This window comes from Emydura macquarii, unplaced genomic scaffold, assembly GCF_026122565.2.
Source record: "Emydura macquarii macquarii isolate MOO-44397 ecotype Brisbane River unplaced genomic scaffold, CSIRO-AGI_Emac_v2 contig_2734, whole genome shotgun sequence".
NCBI lineage: Eukaryota > Metazoa > Chordata > Testudines > Chelidae > Emydura > Emydura macquarii.
Window position 1 is genome coordinate 2,161,646 of NW_027132871.1, and position 21,058 is coordinate 2,182,703.

The 21,058-nt window shown below is 41.0% G+C and overlaps 1 protein-coding gene across 1 annotated transcript in view; it reads left to right on the forward strand.

Annotated features, from left to right (window-relative positions):
* Window positions 1-531: 531 nt before the first annotated feature.
* The window catches only part of ACE2 (angiotensin converting enzyme 2), a 33,514-nt gene continuing 12,987 nt past the window's right edge, over window positions 532-21,058 (forward strand). Inside the window, exons 1-10 of the mRNA XM_067566145.1 lie at window positions 532-804; window positions 3,202-3,360; window positions 4,290-4,383; window positions 5,181-5,324; window positions 9,113-9,225; window positions 10,340-10,448; window positions 11,682-11,779; window positions 14,204-14,373; window positions 16,611-16,837; window positions 17,597-17,741. Coding sequence (XP_067422246.1) covers window positions 622-804; window positions 3,202-3,360; window positions 4,290-4,383; window positions 5,181-5,324; window positions 9,113-9,225; window positions 10,340-10,448; window positions 11,682-11,779; window positions 14,204-14,373; window positions 16,611-16,837; window positions 17,597-17,741 — 1,442 coding nt within the window. The 5' untranslated portion in view covers window positions 532-621. The remainder of the gene's footprint in view (window positions 805-3,201; window positions 3,361-4,289; window positions 4,384-5,180; window positions 5,325-9,112; window positions 9,226-10,339; window positions 10,449-11,681; window positions 11,780-14,203; window positions 14,374-16,610; window positions 16,838-17,596; window positions 17,742-21,058) is intronic.

Below are 21,058 nucleotides of genomic sequence, written 5' to 3' on the forward strand. Positions count from 1 at the left end.
ATGGTCATCGTCCCTCTTACAACTACCTCTGGACAGCTGATAAATGATGCTGTGAAACAGCTCCACAGTCAGAACCCTGGAAGTCGGAATCAGCTGGCATGGGCCAGCCACGGGCGTTTCTTTGCTGTGTGGACGTAAGCCAGGCAGCTACATTATACCAGTCCTACACTGAATTTGTTACTTCCCAAGAGATGTGGTCACATAGTGTCTCATTGAATTTACTAACTATTTCTGTAAATTAGCATCAACCTGGTAAAGGATTTGCAGATCTTGGACTTCCTCTGGCACTGTGAGACTACAGATAATAATCAGCTGTATCACTGACAGCATACTGGGGAAATATTAACTAAAAGTAAAAGCCTTTTATAAGAAGACCATAAAATGCTACTAGTAATTATGTTTCTGCAGCGTTAACCATTAACTTTTGTTTATTTGCCTTTTTAAAGCTATTTTCATTTCTGTCCTTCACTGGATGAAACCTATAAAAGGTCCAGCAAATTGGATTCTCCTTCTTTTCCCCTAGCACACACCTATGTGCAAAGGCTGATGAGACAGAAGCTGATTAAGAAGCTTATTTGAGGAAACCTAACTCAATTAGTGGATCTTGGCTCAGAAGGAAGTATGTTGGTCCCTCTTTGGCTTCTTTGTGGTCTCACTGCTTTTGCTACATCACAGAATATAACACAAGAGGCCAGCACCTTTTTGCTTCAGTTCAATGTACAAGCAGAAGATCTATCTTATGCAAGTTCACTTGCCTCATGGGACTATAACACCAACATTACAGAAGAGAATGCCAGAAAGATGGTGGGTACTTAGCATTGTCTAGGAATATTTGCTATTATTTTAGAAATGATATTATAACTACATTATAGTTGATTGTATGGCTGTAGATAGGTAGGAATTGCTAATGGATAAGGAACTATGCACTTCTAGGGATGGGGTCAATTTTGGATTTTAGTTCCGTAGTTACTGAAAATGTTCTGATGGGCAATTGGTGGGGAATGTGAAATGAGTTGGTGACCTAAATCTATTTCACTGTGGATGATTGCATCTATTCTCATAGATTAGCAGCTTTAGCAATCACCAGTGGACTAGGTAAAACTGTGTTGTGAGGAAAATTAAGTGAAGACAGACTTCCAGAGCCAGGTGTTCTGACTACTATATAGCCACCGGAAGGACAGTAACAGCTATGCTTGCCTTATCTCACAATAAGTCTCTAACTATCCAGCCTCTTCTCTGACTCTAGCTATCCAGTACAATCACCTGCCCCTGTAAACAGATATCATATGCTGTGACAGCATTCAACCATAATCTTATTGGTCACTGACGATTCCATGCTGCAGCCATATTAGAAAGCATCTCCTAACCTTGGAGTCTTGAAAACCAAGGGAAAATATCGTGGTGACTTCTGAAGTTATATTTGAAAACAAACACGTTTCAGCGTGTGATAATGCAGTGTAATCTCAACGGACTCAATTCTGAATAAAAATACAACCCAGAATCCCCATACTCACTGGAGTCGTACTCCTTAATTAAAACATGCCTTAACTGTAACATTTCTTGATTAAAATACAGCCATTGATTGCAGGATGAAATCCTCCCAGCTAATCATTGTTCTGTAACATTCCCAAACATGTAACATTGAAGTGCCATTTATCCATGTACAGGATAATAAGGTGCTCCATGTGATACCAGTAATGCTCACTGACGGTGCCCCTGGTTGTCCCTTGTGCATGCACTATTGTGATGCCAGCAGTGACATGTCCCTTGTTTGCTAGAGGGCTAGAGTAAATGAAAGGGATCCCCAGTAGCTTCTGCAAACCCACTTTTCTCATAGGATGGGGTCACCCCTTCACAATCACACAACCATTTCGCCCTCTCCTCAACCAGTTCTCCAAATGGGTGGGGACAGCCCATGCACCCAACCAGCCCTTCTCATGGAGAGGAGTCGGCTGGCAATCCAACTATCCCCCCTCTGGCTATTCTCATTGGGCAGAAAATCCCCCCTCTCCACTTGACTGCCAACCTGCTTAGTCATCCCCCAGGAACAAATAATGTAAAAAATACATTTACACACTAATAAATTTAATTCTGGTTGGGGGTGAGATGTTAAAAAGAGTAAAAAGAAAATGATGCCCCTTTTGCTCACTCCCAAAGACTGGGGTGGAAAAAAGACATTGCCAACATTTTCATATGCAGTTCTGAATGTATGCATGCCAGGAGGTAATTCTTATCTTTTGATGAGTAGCAAGGAGCTATAACCATTGGTACAAGATCTCTTAAATGTCATGAAACATAAGGAAGTGGGATTAGCAGTGTCCTAAGATTCTAAAGCAACCCTATGTGGCAGGATTCTCATTTAGCTCATTGTCTGTAACAAAAAAGATGGAAATGAAAGATGGATCTTCTAGTGATTGCCCAAATCCAGATAATGTTCTTAAGTACTTGTGATTTCATTGCCTCTGCACGCCTGCTTGTTTTGCAGAGTAGAGACACACACAGCTGCAGAGCTGGCGTGAGCAATTGGTTCATATTCTGCAGGCACAGCTTGGCTCCCAAAAAGGGTTTGAGAATGTGGTCTTCCATGTCCAATCAGTAAACCCTAATTATTATAACTTCAGGAAGATTACATAGTTGTGTAATCAAATGAATTACAATCAGTGGTGTGGCAGTTATGATTTTATTACTTCTATTGTGACAGCACCCAAAGGACTCAGTCAGGATCATGACTCTTGAGCTATGGACTGTTCAAATGTATAAGGTGGACATGGCCCGGGCCCCCAAGGGCTTACAGTCTAACATAAAACAAGATTTAACGCCTGAATGTAACAACCATCACAGGGCGGGGGAGTGGCGGGGAGCATTAATAAGTACACATGGTGACATAGGCCAGTTATGTGCACAACTTGATGATACTGAATCAAACAATTGGTTTGTTTTGGGGGGAGGGTATTGGCTACTTGATTGCTATTTGTCCAAATACAAATAATTTGAAAAGCTCTACATTTGTGCATTAATTGGATCCAAAACATTCCCTAGTTGGTTTCACTGTATAGTAGAAATATTGCCAAAGCTAATGAGAGAACTAGCAAAATCCACAAGACTAATTCTTCATGCAAGGCATATTTTCACCCCTAAAACTTATTATCTTGCTGGATTTCTAACAAATGAATGATTCAGATTTTAATTAATCTGTTTTAGAACGAAGCAGGAGCCAAATGGTCTGCATTCTATGATAAAGAATCCAACAATTCCAAGCAGTATGCACTAGATAAAATTACAGATCCTCTTGTCAGACTCCAACTGCAGTCTCTTCAGGACAAAGGAATATCAGTGCTATCTGGGGAAAAATACAATGAAGTAAGTTCCTAAATGTATGTAGATTGTCCCAAGAATTGAAATACATTTCAAAATATCTCTGGCAGTGATTACAATATTATTCCTAGTCTTTGTTTATCCCAGTAACATATGAAACCCCAACAGTGTTGTCTTGCTGTGAATGATATATCTTTTATTAGCTAATATTACATATATGCACATTTAATTTATTGCTAGAGTTTATATTATGTATATATTTAGAACATTACATTAACTCATTGACTACCCAGAGCCTTCAGTGTATTTACATTTAATTAAGCAACATGCATGTGTCTATATAGCATAGTCAATGGGACTACTCACATAAGAAAAATCATATACATGCTTAAGTGCATTGTAGGTTCAGGATTTTGGGGAATAAATAGAAACACGAACAAGAAGGCATTCAATGAAATTCAAAGGTGGCAAATTTAAAACTGAGACAAGGAAATAGTTGTTCAGATGTGTAATTAGACTGTGGCACTCATTGCCACAGTAAGTGGTTGAGGTCAAATATTTAGCAACAAGCAACCTGCCAGTACCTATAAAAGGGATCTTTTCCCCTCCATTATAAAGAACGTACTGTATACTGTATACTTAGCTAGAAGCCCTTGGCATGGGTGCCATATACATAAAAAGTATTGTTAATATTTATTATTATTATTTATTATGTATTTGAAAGGTTTTGTGGAGTCACTTAATATCCTTTCAAAGATATTGCATTATCTGTCTTGTCCAAGTAGGCTTCAACTTAGCAAAGCATTTGAGCACTTTCTTAAATTCATCTTCACTCAGTTACATGCTACACTGCCTTGCTGCGAGGGATGGGCTGTTGAACTGAGCTTTTAAGGACTAACAGTTATGGAATATTTTTCATTTTGTATTTATTATTTTTTCTTTTTTTAATGGGGTTTCTTGTATTTAAATTGCAGCTGAACTCTATTTTAAGTACAATGAGCACCATCTACAGCACTGGGACTGTGTGTAAACCTGGTGATCCATTTAACTGTTTGCTACTGGAGCCAGGTACAGTATAAACAATGTCTGTCCTGTGCCCTTTACATTAACAGGTATCAAGAAGAGTGAAAAAAGGACAGAGGAGGTTTTTAATTGTGAAAAATCGAATTTTAGGTTTAATAGCTCTGCATTCTCCAAATGATCTTGCTTCATAAGGCTTTGTTGTTGTTGGTGGTGGTGGTGGTTTTTATCTCCCAGTACAATTTTGCTGTGACTTTTTACATGTGGAAATAATGTAGTGAAATAGCATGAGTTGCAGAATTCATGGGTCCTCCATCTGGCTTGCTCAAAATTACATGCTCCATTTCAAATGACGTAGCTTTGTGAGGCCAAAACTTGGCTGTGGCTTCTAAACTTGCAGATCAATTAATGTTAGCTTTACAGCACTTGGAGGTTCTGCCATACAGGGGAAGTTTTGTCAAAATCGATGAAAAGAGAGAGAAGTTCTATTGATAGACTTCAAGCCAGATTCTGATCTCTTTTACACTGGTATAAGTCCAGAAACCTCCCTTCATTTCAGTGAAGTTAGTCTAGAGTCACACTTGTTTTAACTGAATCACATACTGGCCCTATATCTCAAGTGGAGGCGGGGGAAGGAAAGATTAATTGGAAATGAATAAAACATTTCCTTCAATAAATTAAACATCAAAACTTTCAGCTACAGAATGACTGGTTTGACCCACAATGTACATTGAACTATTTTCATTCTTCCTTGTTGTCCTGTTGCTTTTTTGATGTAGAATAACAGGTACTTAAAGAATTCATCCTTTTTTTATGGTCCTGATACTTTTTTTAAACAATGACAGGTCTGGATACTATTATGGCTAGTAGCACAGATTACTCTGAGAGACTATGGGCTTGGCAAGGCTGGAGAGCTGAAGTTGGCCAGAAGATGAGACCATTATATGAACGTTATGTTGAGTTGGAAAATGAAGCTGCAAGGCTTAATAGTAAGTTACAATTGCAATTATTTTGTCCTCCAGAAATACAGAAGGTCTGATTCTCCACAGCCTTTCACACCTTGTGTAGTTATTTGTGCCCGAGCAAAGTCAGAACTTACCACACACCCGTGGGTAGCATTGTCTGCACACACTTTGCAATCACTTTATACACATGTAATTTGCAACAAAGGCCTGCTCTTAACTTGCAAGTTAACATAGATACGTCCAATCAGAGTGTGAAAAATCCACACCCCTGACCAACGTATCTAATCCCTGACTAACCCCCGACCTAACCCTCAGTGTAGACACAGCTGTGTCAACAAAAGAATGTTTCAGTTGACACAGTTCCCATCATTCCGGGTGGTTCTGCCTTACGCCAACAGAAAAATCCCTTCTGTCAGTGTAGGCTGTGTCTACACCAGGGGGGCATGGTGGCATAGCTATGGTGATATATCAGTGCCGGTATAGTCTCTCTAATATAGACATACCCTAAGGTTTTTGATTTCAAAAGGGCAAGCTTTGAGAAATTACAGGAGCTAGTTAGTGAAGTATACTGGACAAAAGAGCTCAGGGACTTAAAAGTGGAGGAGGCTTGGAATTTCTTTAAGTCAAAGGTACAAAAACTATCTGGAATTTGCATCCCAACCAAGGGGAAGTAACTGGTAAGGAAGGACCGCAGACCTAACTGGATAAATAACCACCTCAGAAAGGTTATCAGAGGTAATTAGAGAGCCTACAAGGAATGGAAGATGGGTTTGATATGCAAAGAAAGCTAGGTCTTGGAGGTCAGAAAGTATAAGGATAAAGAGAGAACTGCCAAAAAGCCAAGCTGATGCAAAGGATCATGGAAAGGAAATTAAAACAAATATTAAAAAGCTATTTAACCTTAAAAATTAAAAGAGAAGAAAAGAAGTGGGGTCACTATGCTGTGAGGATGGGGTAAAGGCTAAGGATAATCTAGGTGTGGTCCAACAACTCACAGCTCAGTTTTCCATAAGGACGATAAAGTAGAACAATGGTAGGATGGCTAATGGGAATGAGTGTACAAAAATGGAAATGACCACATCTGAGAAGGAGCAAAACTCAGATCTTAATGCTCTCAAGTCAGGGAGACTAGATAATGGAGGTAAACAGAAAAAGGGATAAAATGCAACATGGGTTTACCAAAGGTAGATCATGCTGGACTAATCTGGTATCTTTCTTTGAAAAAATAACAGATTTTTTTAGATGAGGCACATGCAGTAGATCTAATCTATCTGAACTTCAGTAAGCATTTAACATTGTACTACATGGGAAATTATTAAAGATGGAGAAGCTGGGGATTAATACAAGAATTGTAAAGTAGGCAAGGAACTGGCTAAAGGGGAGACAAGAGGTTGTGCTGAAAGGAGAGCTATCAGGTTGGAGGTCAGTTACTAGTGGAGTTCCTCAAGAATGTGTCTTGGGGCTGATCTTATTTAATATCTTCATTAGTGACTTTAACAAAAAAAATAGGGTTGTGCTAATGAAATTTACTAATGATACAAAGTTAGGAGGTATCCTCTATACAGAGGATTGGAATATTGTACATGAAGAATTGGATGACCTTGAGGCCTGGAGTAATAGAAATGGTATGAAACTTAACAGTGCAAAGTGCACTTAGAAACTTATAACAAGCATTTAGCTATGATAGGGGTGGATCATCAGATGGAAAAGACAGAGCAGGAGGAAGACCTAGTATATTAATCTATCACAGGGTAGATATGAGCCACCAACATGATGTAGCTGTGAAAAGACAAATGCGATCCTAGGACATATCAGGGGAGGCATTTCCAGTAGAGATAAAGTATTAATGCCATTTGTACAAGACACTGGTTAGACCTCATCTGGAATACTGTGTGCAATTCTGGTCACCCACGTTCAAGGAAGTGGAATTTAAACTAAAACAGGTGCAGAAAAGAGCTACTAGGATGATCAGGGGAACTGAGGGCCTATTTTATGAGAAGCGACTAAAAGGTTTGGTTTGTTTAGCCTAGAAAAACGAAGGCTGATTTCTGTCTATAAATGCGTCAGGGCAGTAAACACCTGGGAGGGTTGAAGAGCTGTTTAAGCTAAAGGACAATGTTGGCAAAAGAATAAATAAGAATAAACTGGACATGAATAAATTTAGGCTGGAAATTAGAAACAGGTTTCTAACCATCAGAGGAGTCAGGTTCTTGAACAGCCTCCCAAAATGAGTAATAGGGGAAAAACAACCTAACTAGATTTTAAGATGGATCTTGATAATGTTATGAATGGGATTATATGATGGGGTTGCCTGCAGTAGCAGGGACTGGACTCAATGATCCAGGAGGTGCCTTGCAGTCCTACAGCAGATGTTCCTATGTGACAGACTATACAAGGTGCAAGGCAGTGGAGAATCAGACCAGATACAGTCTTACACCATAATGGAGAGAAGCTCTGTCTTTGTTGGTATTTTGTCTCATTTCCATAACACAACAGTATCTCTCATTACCTGAAATTCAAACATTTCCCATCACTGGGCTGCACTATATTTTACAGCCTCTCAGTCATAGCTGAATGGATAGTTGTGGACTTAGCTATGTCTTTTTGTCTCCACTGAGTTGTATCTTGTATCAGAGGGGAGAACGCATGTGGTGTTCGATTTTTATATATTGTGTTCCATGAATGATCAGATTTTCTAGGATTGCGTTGGCAGAGAGGGCAATAGGTGGTTGGGGGCAGGAAAATAATTTGCCTAGGTGAGATGCAGATGCAGTTATCATCTGAACAGTTGAAAGAATTTTTTAATTTAAGGCACGAAAGATTATGTAGTGTGATGCTTTTCAGAGGATATCTTCTCCACACTTATCAGCGAGGATCACGCTCTCAGGGAACAGCAGCCTGGATGAATTGTTTTTATCCTGGGAGCTTCTATGATGGATGATATCACAGCACATAAATAAAATCTACCAAGGTGTAAGCTACATCATCTCTCTCCCCACCCAGCCATCCGCCTATCTACTTTCCTGTGTTCTACCCTTCCTCAAAAAATCTAATCAGAGGCAGTGACCAGGCATGGAAAATTTAAGCCCAGATGGTAAAAGTTTGTCAAAGTTATAAGCAGTTTTAAAGAGAGGGTTGTAATGGAAAGTGTCAGGCAACTTTCACTAGGAGTCTCACTACCAGCACCCCCCAGTAGTAGAGAGGGCCCAGACAGTCAGCCTTAAACATGGACCATCCCTTCCCCAATCAAATTTCATGGAGGGGAGGTTGAATTTGCATCCCAGGATCTGACCTCGCCCCTGCAGTTGTATTCCTGAAGTAGATTCAAAACAAGAAAGGGCTTTTTTCTATGTCTAGTTTGGAGGCGGCCCGCTCCGCATCCATTTCATGAGAACCAGTTGTGAGATTTCACTGTCACTGAATCTGAACCCAAGCCATCATTCTCCCTTGACCCCTAATCTAATCAAGAAGCCTAGCCTAATTCAATTCTTCATTCTGCATCTCTGATTAGGATGAATCACAGCTAAATGTACAAACAGTTGCTGCGATTTCTGTTTCTGCTGCATGTAGAGACCTGAGCTATCTAAACTGCAGTAGGACAGAGCTCTTCCACGAGGTGGCTTCCTTCCTCCCACCATCTCAGTGGACACACTCATCCCTTGTGTTCCAATATTAGTAACTTCATCTATTCCCTTATAGGGAGAGATGATTTAAATTTCAGGCTGTTGACGTAGAGCTGCACTGCACATGGGGACTGCGCTTCCTAAGGTGCTGTGCTCTGGTGTCAGTAAGAGCATGGCTTTGTTTTACAGACTATTCTGACTATGGAGATTACTGGAGAGGAAATTATGAAACAAATAGTTCCACAAAATATGCCTACAGCCGTAATCAACTGATTGAAGATGTGGAAACGACGTTTGAGCAGGTAGTGATTCAGTGTTAAGCTGTGTTTCATTTTGTCATTTGTACACAGGTTTGTAATTTGTGAAAGTTTCGTGATTTAACCAGCAGTGCTATGGGGAAATAGCACAACTCTGCCGAGCCCATTGGCTTCGGCTAATGTAGGCTGCACAACCCCTAATCAAATGGTTTTGTTCATAACATTTGTTGCTCTCACAGCCCTTTCAGTTTCACCTGGAGTTTCATGTTCCCATGAACCTAAGACTTCAAAGCAAACCTGGGACAAGCCCCAACTGAACATGCAGGTTTCATGTGAACCTGAACTCTTTTCTGGAATTCTCATCTCTCTTTGATCCAACAGGGCCTGAATTTGTTGCAAATCCTATATATTTATTTAGGTTTTTTTAGGGGCAAATCTAGCTTCCTCCTTCACAACTGTAGAAGGTACCGTTTGCAATGGAACCTATATATTTTTGCTTCAAAATGGACAGTGTGCAGGAGGCAGGAGAATGTGGGGTCTGACTACATGGACAGCTGCTACGCAGCTTCTTGCATCCTTCTCCTGTATGGTGGGGGGAGGGGGGCGGGTCATTTGAGTCCCCACTGAGAGCATTCAGCCATTGGGTCACAGTGACATCCATTGAGAGGTTCCATAGCTATTGCATGGCCTGTGCAGTGCTATTAGGGCCAGGCACTGGACTTAGGATGTGAGCCTTACTGAGGGGAAGCTGGATTGCAGTAGCATTGTGTCTCCAAACCCTCTTCTGCAATTTCCTGATGGAAAGGTGGTTGCCAGGGTCCTGTTAGCCAGCCACTTCCTTAGGTACCACAGTGATGTCAGAATGGCCTTTACTGGGATGGTCCTTACACAGGACCCTATAAAAGTTGCCCAACTGATTTTCAAACTTCATGGCCTGATATCATTATTGTGGGACAAGATGTTGACAACAACAACAACAACAGCTGGATTGCAAATTTTAGGATGTATTCACTTGACAGTGTATATGCACCTAGAACATTTGACAGGTGCAATATAATAAAATAAGCAATATTCAGTTGGTTGAATCTTAGAGGCTCTACATTTCCAGATGGTGTCTTAGACAAATTAATGGCTCTGTGATCTATCCCCATTTTTTCAGATAAAACCTTTGTATCGGGAGCTACATGCTTATGTGAGGTACAGGCTGGAGAATGTCTATGGCTCAAACCACATCAGTTCAACAGGATATCTTCCTGCTCATTTACTCGGTATGAAAATGCAACTATATTATATAAGCCTGATTTCCTAGATACTTCATGCTGTGGGAGCAGGACCATGCCATTTAAGCCATAAATATTAATACATTAAACTGCATGTTAATTCAGATTCTCATTATCATTCTGAGCCCCATTGCACTAGGTGCATTACAAACACATAGTGAGAAAGATAGTCCCTGCCCTGAAGAGGTTACAATCTAGATAGACAAGACAGAGAAAGGGGAAACAGAGGCATAGAGAGTTGAAGCAATTTGTCGAAGGTCATACAGCTAGTTAGAGGCAGAGCTAGGCACAGAACCCACATCCCCTATTGGCTCATCTAGCGCCCTTTCGGTTAGCCCATATTGTCTCTCCAAAATGTCACTATACAGTGTAGCCAACTTCACGTCATTAAAGGAAATTAGGGACATTAGGTTAAAAGTCTCAGGAATGGGTATCTTCAGCTAACTAATAAATTCTTGTCTAAGAAAATAATTTTAGGCACGTATTTTTGAAAATCTTGGCCTTACCTCCAACATTCCTTTTTTAACTGTGCCACCTTTGTGTTGCATTAATGGAATGTATACATTTACTAATATATGAACAGCAGTTAATAAAAAGAATTAATTGTAGGATTACACATAGATATGCAGTGGCTCTTCAGTTGTTTCAATTTTGAATGGTCCTGACATTCTATGGTTAGAGCTAGTTCATCTCAGGGAATGAAAGTTTATGATGTTGCTTTTTCATTGAAGAAATTAGCACCTTTGAAATTGAAATAATTTTTGCATAGCAAATAAAAGTAAGTTCTTATATATTTTCTAAAATATTCTACTCGTGATTACATTGTTATATTAAATATATCCTGTCTGCATGTATCCACCTGTTGTATTTGGAGTGTAAGCTCTTTGGGGCAGGGACCATGTTTGTGTCCTGTCTTTGTGCAAAACCTAGCAAAAAGGGGCCTTGATCCATGACTAGGCTCGTAGGAGCAACATAATAATAATAATAGTAATAATAATAATAATTAATAATAATGATTAATGATAATGTGCTCGATGAAAGCCCTTTAATGTTAATATAAGAATTCCCATTAATTCCAATGGGCTTTGCATCAGGCCCTAGGTTACATATGTGAAAATCCTTTCACCTGATTTGACACAAACCAGAAATCTTGTGATGACTTTAAGCATGGCACATAGTATGCTGTTTAATTCATTTGTAACTCTTCCTTCTCTATTGAAGGTGACATGTGGGGTAGATTTTGGACTAATTTGTATGCCTTGACAGTCCCCTACCCAGACAAACCAAACATTGATGTAACTTCTGAAATGCTTAAAAAGGTAGGACTTCTTATGAGATGTCAAGCAGCAATTGGCTGCATTGCAAATACGGTTTTGCTGCGATTCTCATGGTTCTTTAAATGGCATTTTTAGATAATATTTATACTCAATAGAATACTTCAGCCATCCCCCTGGAAACCATGGCTGGCCTTTGGTGTAGTCATGCTTCAGGCAAAGAATTATTTGCTACACTCCCTTTTATTGTTTTCCTTTACTCTTCCTCTGTGTTAATACATTTACTTCCCATCTGTTCGGCTCTCCCTGACTATTCCTTTCCCTGTCTTTCTCTTCATCTTCTCCCACTGTCTAGTCTCAGTTCCAACTCCCTTACCCTCTTCTGCATCTGTTTCACGAGATATATGTTTTTTGTATACAAATCCCAGTAAATAGAATCCCACCCAAGAAATCATGGCATTAACAAGATGTTTGCCAGCCATAGCCCTGATCAATCTTGTATGTTGTATCCTTTTTCCCAATTCTGTGCCAGTCTTGTGTCTTTAGATTGTAAGATTTAAGGACAGTGATTGTCTCTTATGTTTTGTACAGTGCCTACTACAATAAGGCCCTGAACCTGGTTGGGGCCTCAAGGCATAATAATAATAATAATATTCTGTAATGTTCTGTCAAATGTTTAAAGATTTGCCTGAACTTCACTCATTTTACAAAAGCAAACACAATCAGTAGAGCTTAGTATTTAACATTTGACTATTTATCCTAAATATAAGCACTTCTTGGACAGGGACCTCCACTAATGTGGTCCCATTGCTAGAGTATCTGAACCTTTCCCAATCTTTAATGGATTTATCCTCACAACAGCCCTGTGAGGTACGGAAGTGTTGTTATCCCCATTTGACAGATGGGGAATTTAGGCACAGGGAGACTGGGGATTTGTCTACACAGGGAAGCTAGTGTGCAGTAAATCAGGTGTGAATTTACTACTGTTCACTAACTCCCCATCTGGACGCTCTTCCTGCACATTAAGAGTGCCCTCAGGTGGCTTAACTTAGTACACTTCCAAAATGCATTAAGCTAATGTGCAGAAAGGCACTCTTAGTACACAAGAAAAGCATTCACACTGGGAGTTGGTGCAGAATAGCTAGTGCACACTAGCTAGTGCATGCCAGATCCTGCAGGCTTTTTCCCATGTAGACAAGCCCTAAGTCAGTGGTTCTCAACCAGGGGTATGTGTACCCCTTGGGGTATGCAGAGGTCTTCCAGGGGATATGTCAACTCATCTAGATCAGTGTTCTGTTACCTTTTGGGTCAACATATCTTTGTGAAGTCTCATTTTCTGCTATGATTGCCATCAAGACGAAGAGTAGGAATGACTGAATGTGGAGAAAAACTGAATTGTTGCTGCCGCTTCACTGCCTCCCAGAATGACAAGGCTCACAAGTGAAACACAGGCTGAAGTATCACACTGTCAGTACAATATTTATAGTCCAAATGGATTTATTGTATAGTTCTATGGTAAAAATGAGAAAGTAAGCAATTCTTCAGTAACAGACACTTTCATATTTTTATGTCTCCTTTTGTAAGCAAGTAATTTTTAAGTGAGGTGAAACGGGGTATGCAAGAGAAATCAGACGCCTGAAAGGGGTACAGTAGTCTGGAAAGATTGAGAACAACTGCCCTAAGTGACTTTCCCAAAGTCACCCCAGGATGTCTATAGCAGAGAAGGGAATTGAATCCCAGGTTGTCTATGTCTCAGTCTTACACCCTGGCCACTGGACTATCCTATTCCCCTAATTTTAAAGCCTCTGACTTTATGGCTGCAATACTCATAGTCATGCCAATGTAGAGCTCCTTCTACTTAGAATAAGTAAAATTACTGAATGAAATCCAGATGAAGGTTTTTAAACTAACTTTCAAGTACAGGTGCGATCTGATAAGTGACTAAAATTGAAGCTTTTTTTACTTAGATCTGCTGTCTGTTTGTATTCTGAGTTACAGATCCAGTTCTTCTTTCACACTGGTTTTACAACACTGCAACTATGCTGCCTTCAACAAGTTACTCCTGATTTACACCACTGAGAGAGGAGAATCGGAACCTATATTTGTGTACATTACTAACAAAAATAAGTTTTTACTACTTTTCAGTCCTGTTAACACTTTTCAGTTCTGGCTCGTGCATTATAATTAGGCTAGCTTTGACTGCAGAAACCTGATTATTGATGGTGAGCCATGAGCCAGTTTGACTTTCAGCTCCATAGTGAGTTTTCAGGGCTGGCAGTAAGCTACTAACTTACTTGCAAACTGTAAGACTTTGATTTGAAATCACTGAGATACAATAAATATGGGGACTGGGATGATGCTTTTCAGAGTCACTTTTCAGAATATAATCTGTTCTATTGGACTGTGAGAAATACCTAGCCACAGAACGATTGGCTAATACTATAAATGAATTATCACTGTTTGTTTCAGAATTGGGATGTAAAAAAAATATTTAAGGCTGCTGAGGCTTTTTTCGTGTCTGTTGGCCTCTATGAAATGACTGAAGGCTTCTGGAACAACTCTATGCTTACAGAACCTAATGATGGCAGAAAGGTCGTTTGCCATCCGACTGCTTGGGATATGGGAAAAAAGGATTATAGGTACTGTAACGATTGTAACTCTTTCCTATAGCTACTCATAGAATCTTCACATTTCTCTTCAAAGATGTAAAGGGTTGTTATAAAGAGGGTGGTGATCTCTTGTTCTCCATGTCCAATGAGGGTAGGACAATTAGCAACTGGCTTAGTTTGCAGCAAGATTTAGGTTAGATAAGAGGAAAAACTTTCTAACTATAAGAGTAGGTAAGTATTAACATAGGCTACCAAGGGAGGTTTTGGAATCCCCGTCATTGGAGGTTTTTAAGAAGAGGTTAGACAAACACCTCTCAGGGATGGACTAGGTATAGTTGGTCCTGCCTCAGTGCAGGGGGTTAGATCAGATAACCTCTTGATGTCCCTTCTTTGATAACTAGTGCAGATGCCCCAAGGCAAACTGCTATTTTAATTTTATCTTTTCCTTACTTCTCTAATTTTTTTTTGGTAGAGGACAGAGGTAGGGTGTTTAGGGAATTCTGAACAGGAATTTGTAATTTTTTCCTGTAGAATCAATGGCCCAGTCTCTTCTATTAAACAGAGGAGTGCATTTATATTCATGTAAGTTTGTGATAGAACAACTGTGTTGTGAGACTTCAACAAAATTATCACAAATGTATAGTGCTCAGCCTATTGACTTCACTGGGACCATGTGGGATGCAAGTCAGTGAAAAATTTGTCCCCATGTGTCAATTTCACATTCAGTCGGAATGTGAATTTATATATAATGAGACCCATTAGGTTCTATCTTCCTTTGAAATCAATGGTAGTTACCAATATCTTGCAAGGAGAGAATCAGGTCGCTGGTGGGTCACCAGATATCAGTCATTGATCTAGGGCTGAAAATGTTCAGTGCTGGATCTTCTACCCATGTAATCTGGTGGCAGTGAAGGGAAGCCACATTTGAGGGGAAAGAGAAGAATTTGTCTGGTGGGGTTTTATGAAATAGCAGCTGTTTGAAGGTGCTCATAGGTTTGAAATGTCATGGGTAGCTTTGGGTGAGATGGAACGGAGTCCAGTGGAGGTCCAGGTCAAAGATGCATGATACATTCAGTTCCTCAAATGCTTTCATAATTTAGCACATGGATGTCACTCTATGTTGTATGTACTTTGTCCTTAAATGCCACTTTATAAACATTATACAGTGAGGCCTAACAACACCTATAGAAGGTCAGCAGAAATTATCATCATCTCCATGGCACACAGGCAATAACTGAAAAATTAAATGGTCTCTTGCCTGCTTTGCCCTATTTCTTAGTCACAAGGAGATCACAGTGGTCCCCAGGCAAATCATGTCTTAGTTACCCCAATGGTGAAATGTGGCAAATAATGCTCATGCATCACTATAAAGTGTTTGGAGATCAAGAGATGGAAAACTGCTTCTGTATGTGGGTGCAAAGAACCATCTATAGCAGGGAATACAGAGACATAGAAAGGTTAATTAATTTGCTTGGAAGGAAATGGATTATACAAAGGCTTATACAAGTGGATTATACAAAGGGTTAGCAGAGAGGAAACCTGAGTGTAAAGATTTTGGTTCTAAAACCAACTTTCTGTGACCTTGGCCATGTCCTTTAACTTCAGAGATAAGGGTACTTTTCCCTAAGGTGCAAACCCTCCTTGAGCTCACCCAGTGTTGATGTAACTCTGTGCCACACCTTGCTCAGGGCTGCATGCAGTTTACACAGTTCAGCTAGTCATAAGGGTATAAAAAAAAGCTGAAATCTCCACATCTCAGCAGAAGTGTTAGTGCATATTGACAAACAATGAATGTGTTCAACGTGCATCTCTACATCTATAAACACTCGGGCTAAAAAGTGCCACAGCCAATATTTGTTAATTTCTTTCTGCATTATTTATCCAACCAATTATGTAAACTTGGCAACAGACATTCTCCTTAATATGCGCTATTAATATGCCAACTTTCAGATTTCAGCTATTTTTTACTTCTCTGCATACAAAATGCACGTCAATATTCATTTCACCTCTGCAAAATTCAATAACAGCCAAAGGGATTTTACTTAAAACTTTTCCCCAAAATCACCTTTAGGCACGTATCAAACATAGAACAGCTCAAAAGGTTAATGTTTTGGAATACTGTGAACACCAGAGGGTTACACCAGAGGGTTAGCAAGTGAGTTATTGAAGCTGTTTTGCAACCATAACTACAGCATCCAGAACCAAGCAAATGGTATAACTCTGCCAGTGTCTTCCTTTAATTTTAAACACTTTTCATTGGAATGCAGGATCAAGATGTGCAGTAAAGTGAATATGGATGACTTCTTGACAGCACATCATGAGATGGGGCATATAGAGTACGATATGGCATATTCCAATCTTTCTTATCTACTGAGAAGTGGAGCTAACGAAGGATTTCATGAAGCAGTAGGAGAAATCATGTCACTTTCTGCAGCCACTCCAAAGCATTTGAAATCGCTTGACCTTCTAGAATCTACTTTTCAGGAAGACAATGGTAACTAATAAAAATGTATTCAAGTCATATTTTGTAGCAGAGTATGAGGTCTGTCAGATGAGTGAGTGACTTAGATGCTTTTGAAAATTCCGTTTCATTTACATATCACAGAATGGTCATTTTCAAATTGACTTCATGAATCAGGAGGCACTTATTTATAGTGCACCTCCAGTCTGATACTATTGCAAGAATTTAGAAGTAAATTGGTAGCTCTTCACTACCTTCAGAATTGAATAAATATAGAGGAAATCTCAAAGCACAGTAAGATTAGTGCCAGTCCTTGTACTTTTTGTTGCATAAAGTTATACAAAACTAAATGTAAAGGGCTGCTTTGTCCAACATCTTCTGTAGAGTTAAATTTGTCTGGCTTATCCAGTTGAATATTACATAACAAAGATGCGCCTAAATCAAATTCCTGAATCCAAAATCCTCCAAAATTGGGGGTAATTCAGATTAGGATTTGGATCAGAACTCTTCAGCCCAGGTCCATCTCAACTAAATAAATAAAACATGATAATGTTGCAACAAAAGCCACAGGGACTATGAATGCTTAGTAAGTACAGCTGGAACAAAAAGAGAAAAAATGTTTTACATAACAATATCTTCCTTTGTTTCTTTGAGGATTTTTGTTTGTTTGTGTTTTACTAAAATTATCTAAGCAGATGCACTCATTAGCTGTGTCTGGTGAAGGAAGCAACATTAGCAGCCTGGTCATGTATTCATCATCACCTGAACAGTTACACTGTGCTCTTTTTTCAGAAACTGACATCAACTTCCTACTCAAACAAGCTCTCACTATTGTTGGCACAATGCCTTTTACCTACATGCTAGAGAAGTGGAGATGGATGGTATTTAGAGGTGACATTCCAAAGGATGAGTGGATGAAGAAGTGGTGGGAGATGAAGTAAGTGTGGGCAAACAGGAGAAGAACTTTTGGGAAAGAGAATTTAAGGGATTGTTCGGTGTTCATTTTCAGGAGTACCAGAGGAGTCAGGGAAGTGGAGGGGAATGCCAAATTATTTAGCAAAACCCAATCAGATCTGGCGCAGTGGCACAGAAATGCAAGCCATGGTGGATGTTCTTAGTCCTCATACACCTCTATGGACTAAATTTCTGCAGTTTCAGATTTAGGTATGCTGAAATAGGTCTGTCTCCATGGTTCAGTTTGGGAAATCCACTATTTAGGAGGGAAAAAAAGGAGTTATATTTCTTCTCCTCTCCAAAGACACTGCAGGCAAGAGAGCCGAAACTTGCTTTCTAATCCCATCTCTATCACAGATTTGCTGTTTTTTAACTTCATTGTGATTCAGTTACTCCAGATGTAAAATGGAGATAATAATGGTATTCGCTTACCTCATGGGGTGTTGCTCAATATCACTAATGCACTTTCTGGGACCTGCTCCCAAGCCCATTCACTTTAATGGGTGTTTGTCACAAGGTTCACTACTCACCGCTGTGCCACCTCCTGCTGGGGATTAGCTCACAACCCATCTGACACCCTCTCCTTTGCTTTCTCACCCGATGGTATCATTCTTTCTCTGGTTACTCCTTCTTTACCACGCCAGGTGCTCTCTCTTTCGTGGCTTCACTCTCCGACCAGGTCACTATAGTCCTCCCCTTCTGGGGTATCAAAGTCCCATTGGCTGACTGTCCTAGGCAGTTTTCTGCTCCACTGCCCAGTCTGTGCCACTTCCCCAGTGGCTAGGAGGGAACTCAGGCCTGTCCACTAGTCTGGGGTCCAGTCACGGATCCTACAACCAGCAGCCAAGGTCTGTACTGTCCAAAACCTTGCTGCTCTTTCCCTGGGCTGCTTCCCACTTTGCCTCTGTCAGGCTCCTTTTCCACCCTCCTTTTACGCTCTTCCATCAGGGTCCAGATCCCAGGGCTTCTATTCTCCCCCAGTTTCCTCCATTCACTCTCTGAGCCCAGAAAATGACTGTAGGCCTTCTTCTTCGAGTGATATCCCTATGGGTGCTCCACTGTAGGTGTGGCAGTGCCTTCTGTGCTTAGGATCGGAGATCTCCATCAGCAATGCCCGTCAGACCACACATACGCACCTCCCCCTTCCCGCGCTGTGAGCGGGACATATAATGCTGTGCGGTCTGACTATCCCCCGGTCCGGGACGGAATCCACAGCAGAGCTCGCTTCTTCTTTTCCTAAGTAGATAGTGCCTTGCCAGTCAGTTTTAATGTAGTTAGTGCTTCTTCTTCTTCTCTATAAAAAGAAACAAAAAAACCACCTTTTTTTGTTTTCACTTTCCATTTAAAGTTATTCCATAGATTAGGTTTTCGTTTCCCCACTTCTCACCCTTCCTGACTGGGAAGCTTTTTCCCCTCACTCTGATGCCCAGATCTCCCAGATTTAAGAGGTGCATCTTTTGTGGGACTGCTTTCCCAGTAATGGACAGCCACCCACAGTGTATTTGTTGTCTGGGAGAGAGACAAGTACCACCGAAGTGTTGCCACTGCCACCTGCCAGGGCCAGAAAAGTCCAAGACATTCAGCTAAAACGTCTCCTCATGGAGAAATCACTGTGTCCAACATCGGACCTGGGCCTGGACTCTCCCCTGGGCAGCCTTCACGCTCAGCCAGGTCATCCGCCGATCCTCATTCTCCACCTCCCGCTAAGAGAAAGTCATCTCTTTCTTGTTCTGATGAGAAGAAACAGGCTGCCTCCTCACACGGTGAGGCACGGCCCACCAGGACTCAATCCCCTGTGAGGTCAGTTGCCTCGACATTCTCTGACAGGGGACATGGCTCCATGGCCTGTCCGAGTACCTCTGGCACTGGCACAAAACAACAGTCTAAAGACCCTAACTGGGCAGCCCTTAGTACTTTCTCTCAGCCCTCCAGCCCTCAGTACTGTCTCTCAGCTTTAGACACCGAGACAGACCGACTGCGGGAGCTACAGCACCCACAAAAACACCAGCACTGGTGTCCTTTTTGGCACCAATGAAGCTGTCGGCACTGAGCAAGTCCTTGGCACCATCAAAACTACCGGCACTGAGCAAGTCATCAGCACTGAACAAGTCATTGGTGGCGACCAAATCTTTAGCTCCATCTGCTGGCTGCTCAGGGGAATGTATTTCTCCTTCAGCACCGAGTCATACACTGGCACCAATGATGCTCCTTCCTCCTTCACAGGAATTCAGATACCCTAAAGACCTACTTGTATCTGACACTCCTGAGTCACCTCTCCTCAGACACAACCTCCTCGCACTCCCCCCTCTTCATTACACTCCTCTCTTTCTCCTCCTAGAATGGCACTTCCCTTCCCCAGCAACGAGGAGGAAGAAAAGGGAGTAGAGGAAGGCTCCATTGCACCCTCTTATTTGAGATAGGCTCCAACAATTTTATCTACGCATCCTCACTATCTGCAATCCACATCTGGACTGCAGTCCTGGAATGGACCACCACGGATGCAACCACACATTCCACTCCCTCCACACTGGCTATATTGAGACGCCTGGGCCATGTATAGGGCACAATTCAGGAAACCTCCCATGGAACAAATCCAGAGCCCTACACCTCTCCCTTCTCCATTGGTCTCTTGCCCATCAGAAACCAAACTTCTGCTGGTACCAGCTAAGGAGGAAGAACCGGAGGAAGTTCCACCAACACTACATTTTCCTTCTTCTCCCCCGATGAAGCTATCATGCCTCCACCTCCTATGTCTGCTGACAACTTCAGGTACTTTCAGGAATTATTCTGAAAGATAGCAGACTCCTTCCAGATTCCTTTGGAGGAAGTGAAATATCAGCAACATAAACTGCTTTATATCCTCCACACATCCTCTTCCTTCAAAATTGCACTACCGATCAACAAGGCTCTTCTCAATCCCACGAATGTGCTCTTGCAGACTCCAGCATCCATCCCTCCGACCTGCAAACATGCTGATAAAAAATATGATGTTCCAGGGAATGATGTGGAATTCCTGTTCTTGCATCTCATTTTAAATCCCTTGGTAGTGCATGAGGTGCAAGAGAAAGGCCTACAATACCAATCTTGTTCTAACCATCAAGACAGAGACTGAAAACACTTAGATTTATTCAGATACAGGCTTATTCATCGGCCATGCTCCAATTCTGAATATCTAACTATGAGGCTCTTATGGCTAAGTATAAACTATCTTAACTACTCCAAATTAGAGGAACTCTGACATGACCTTCCTGAGGCCAAGAAAGAACAATTTCAGATATTAATATCTGAGGAACACCTCTT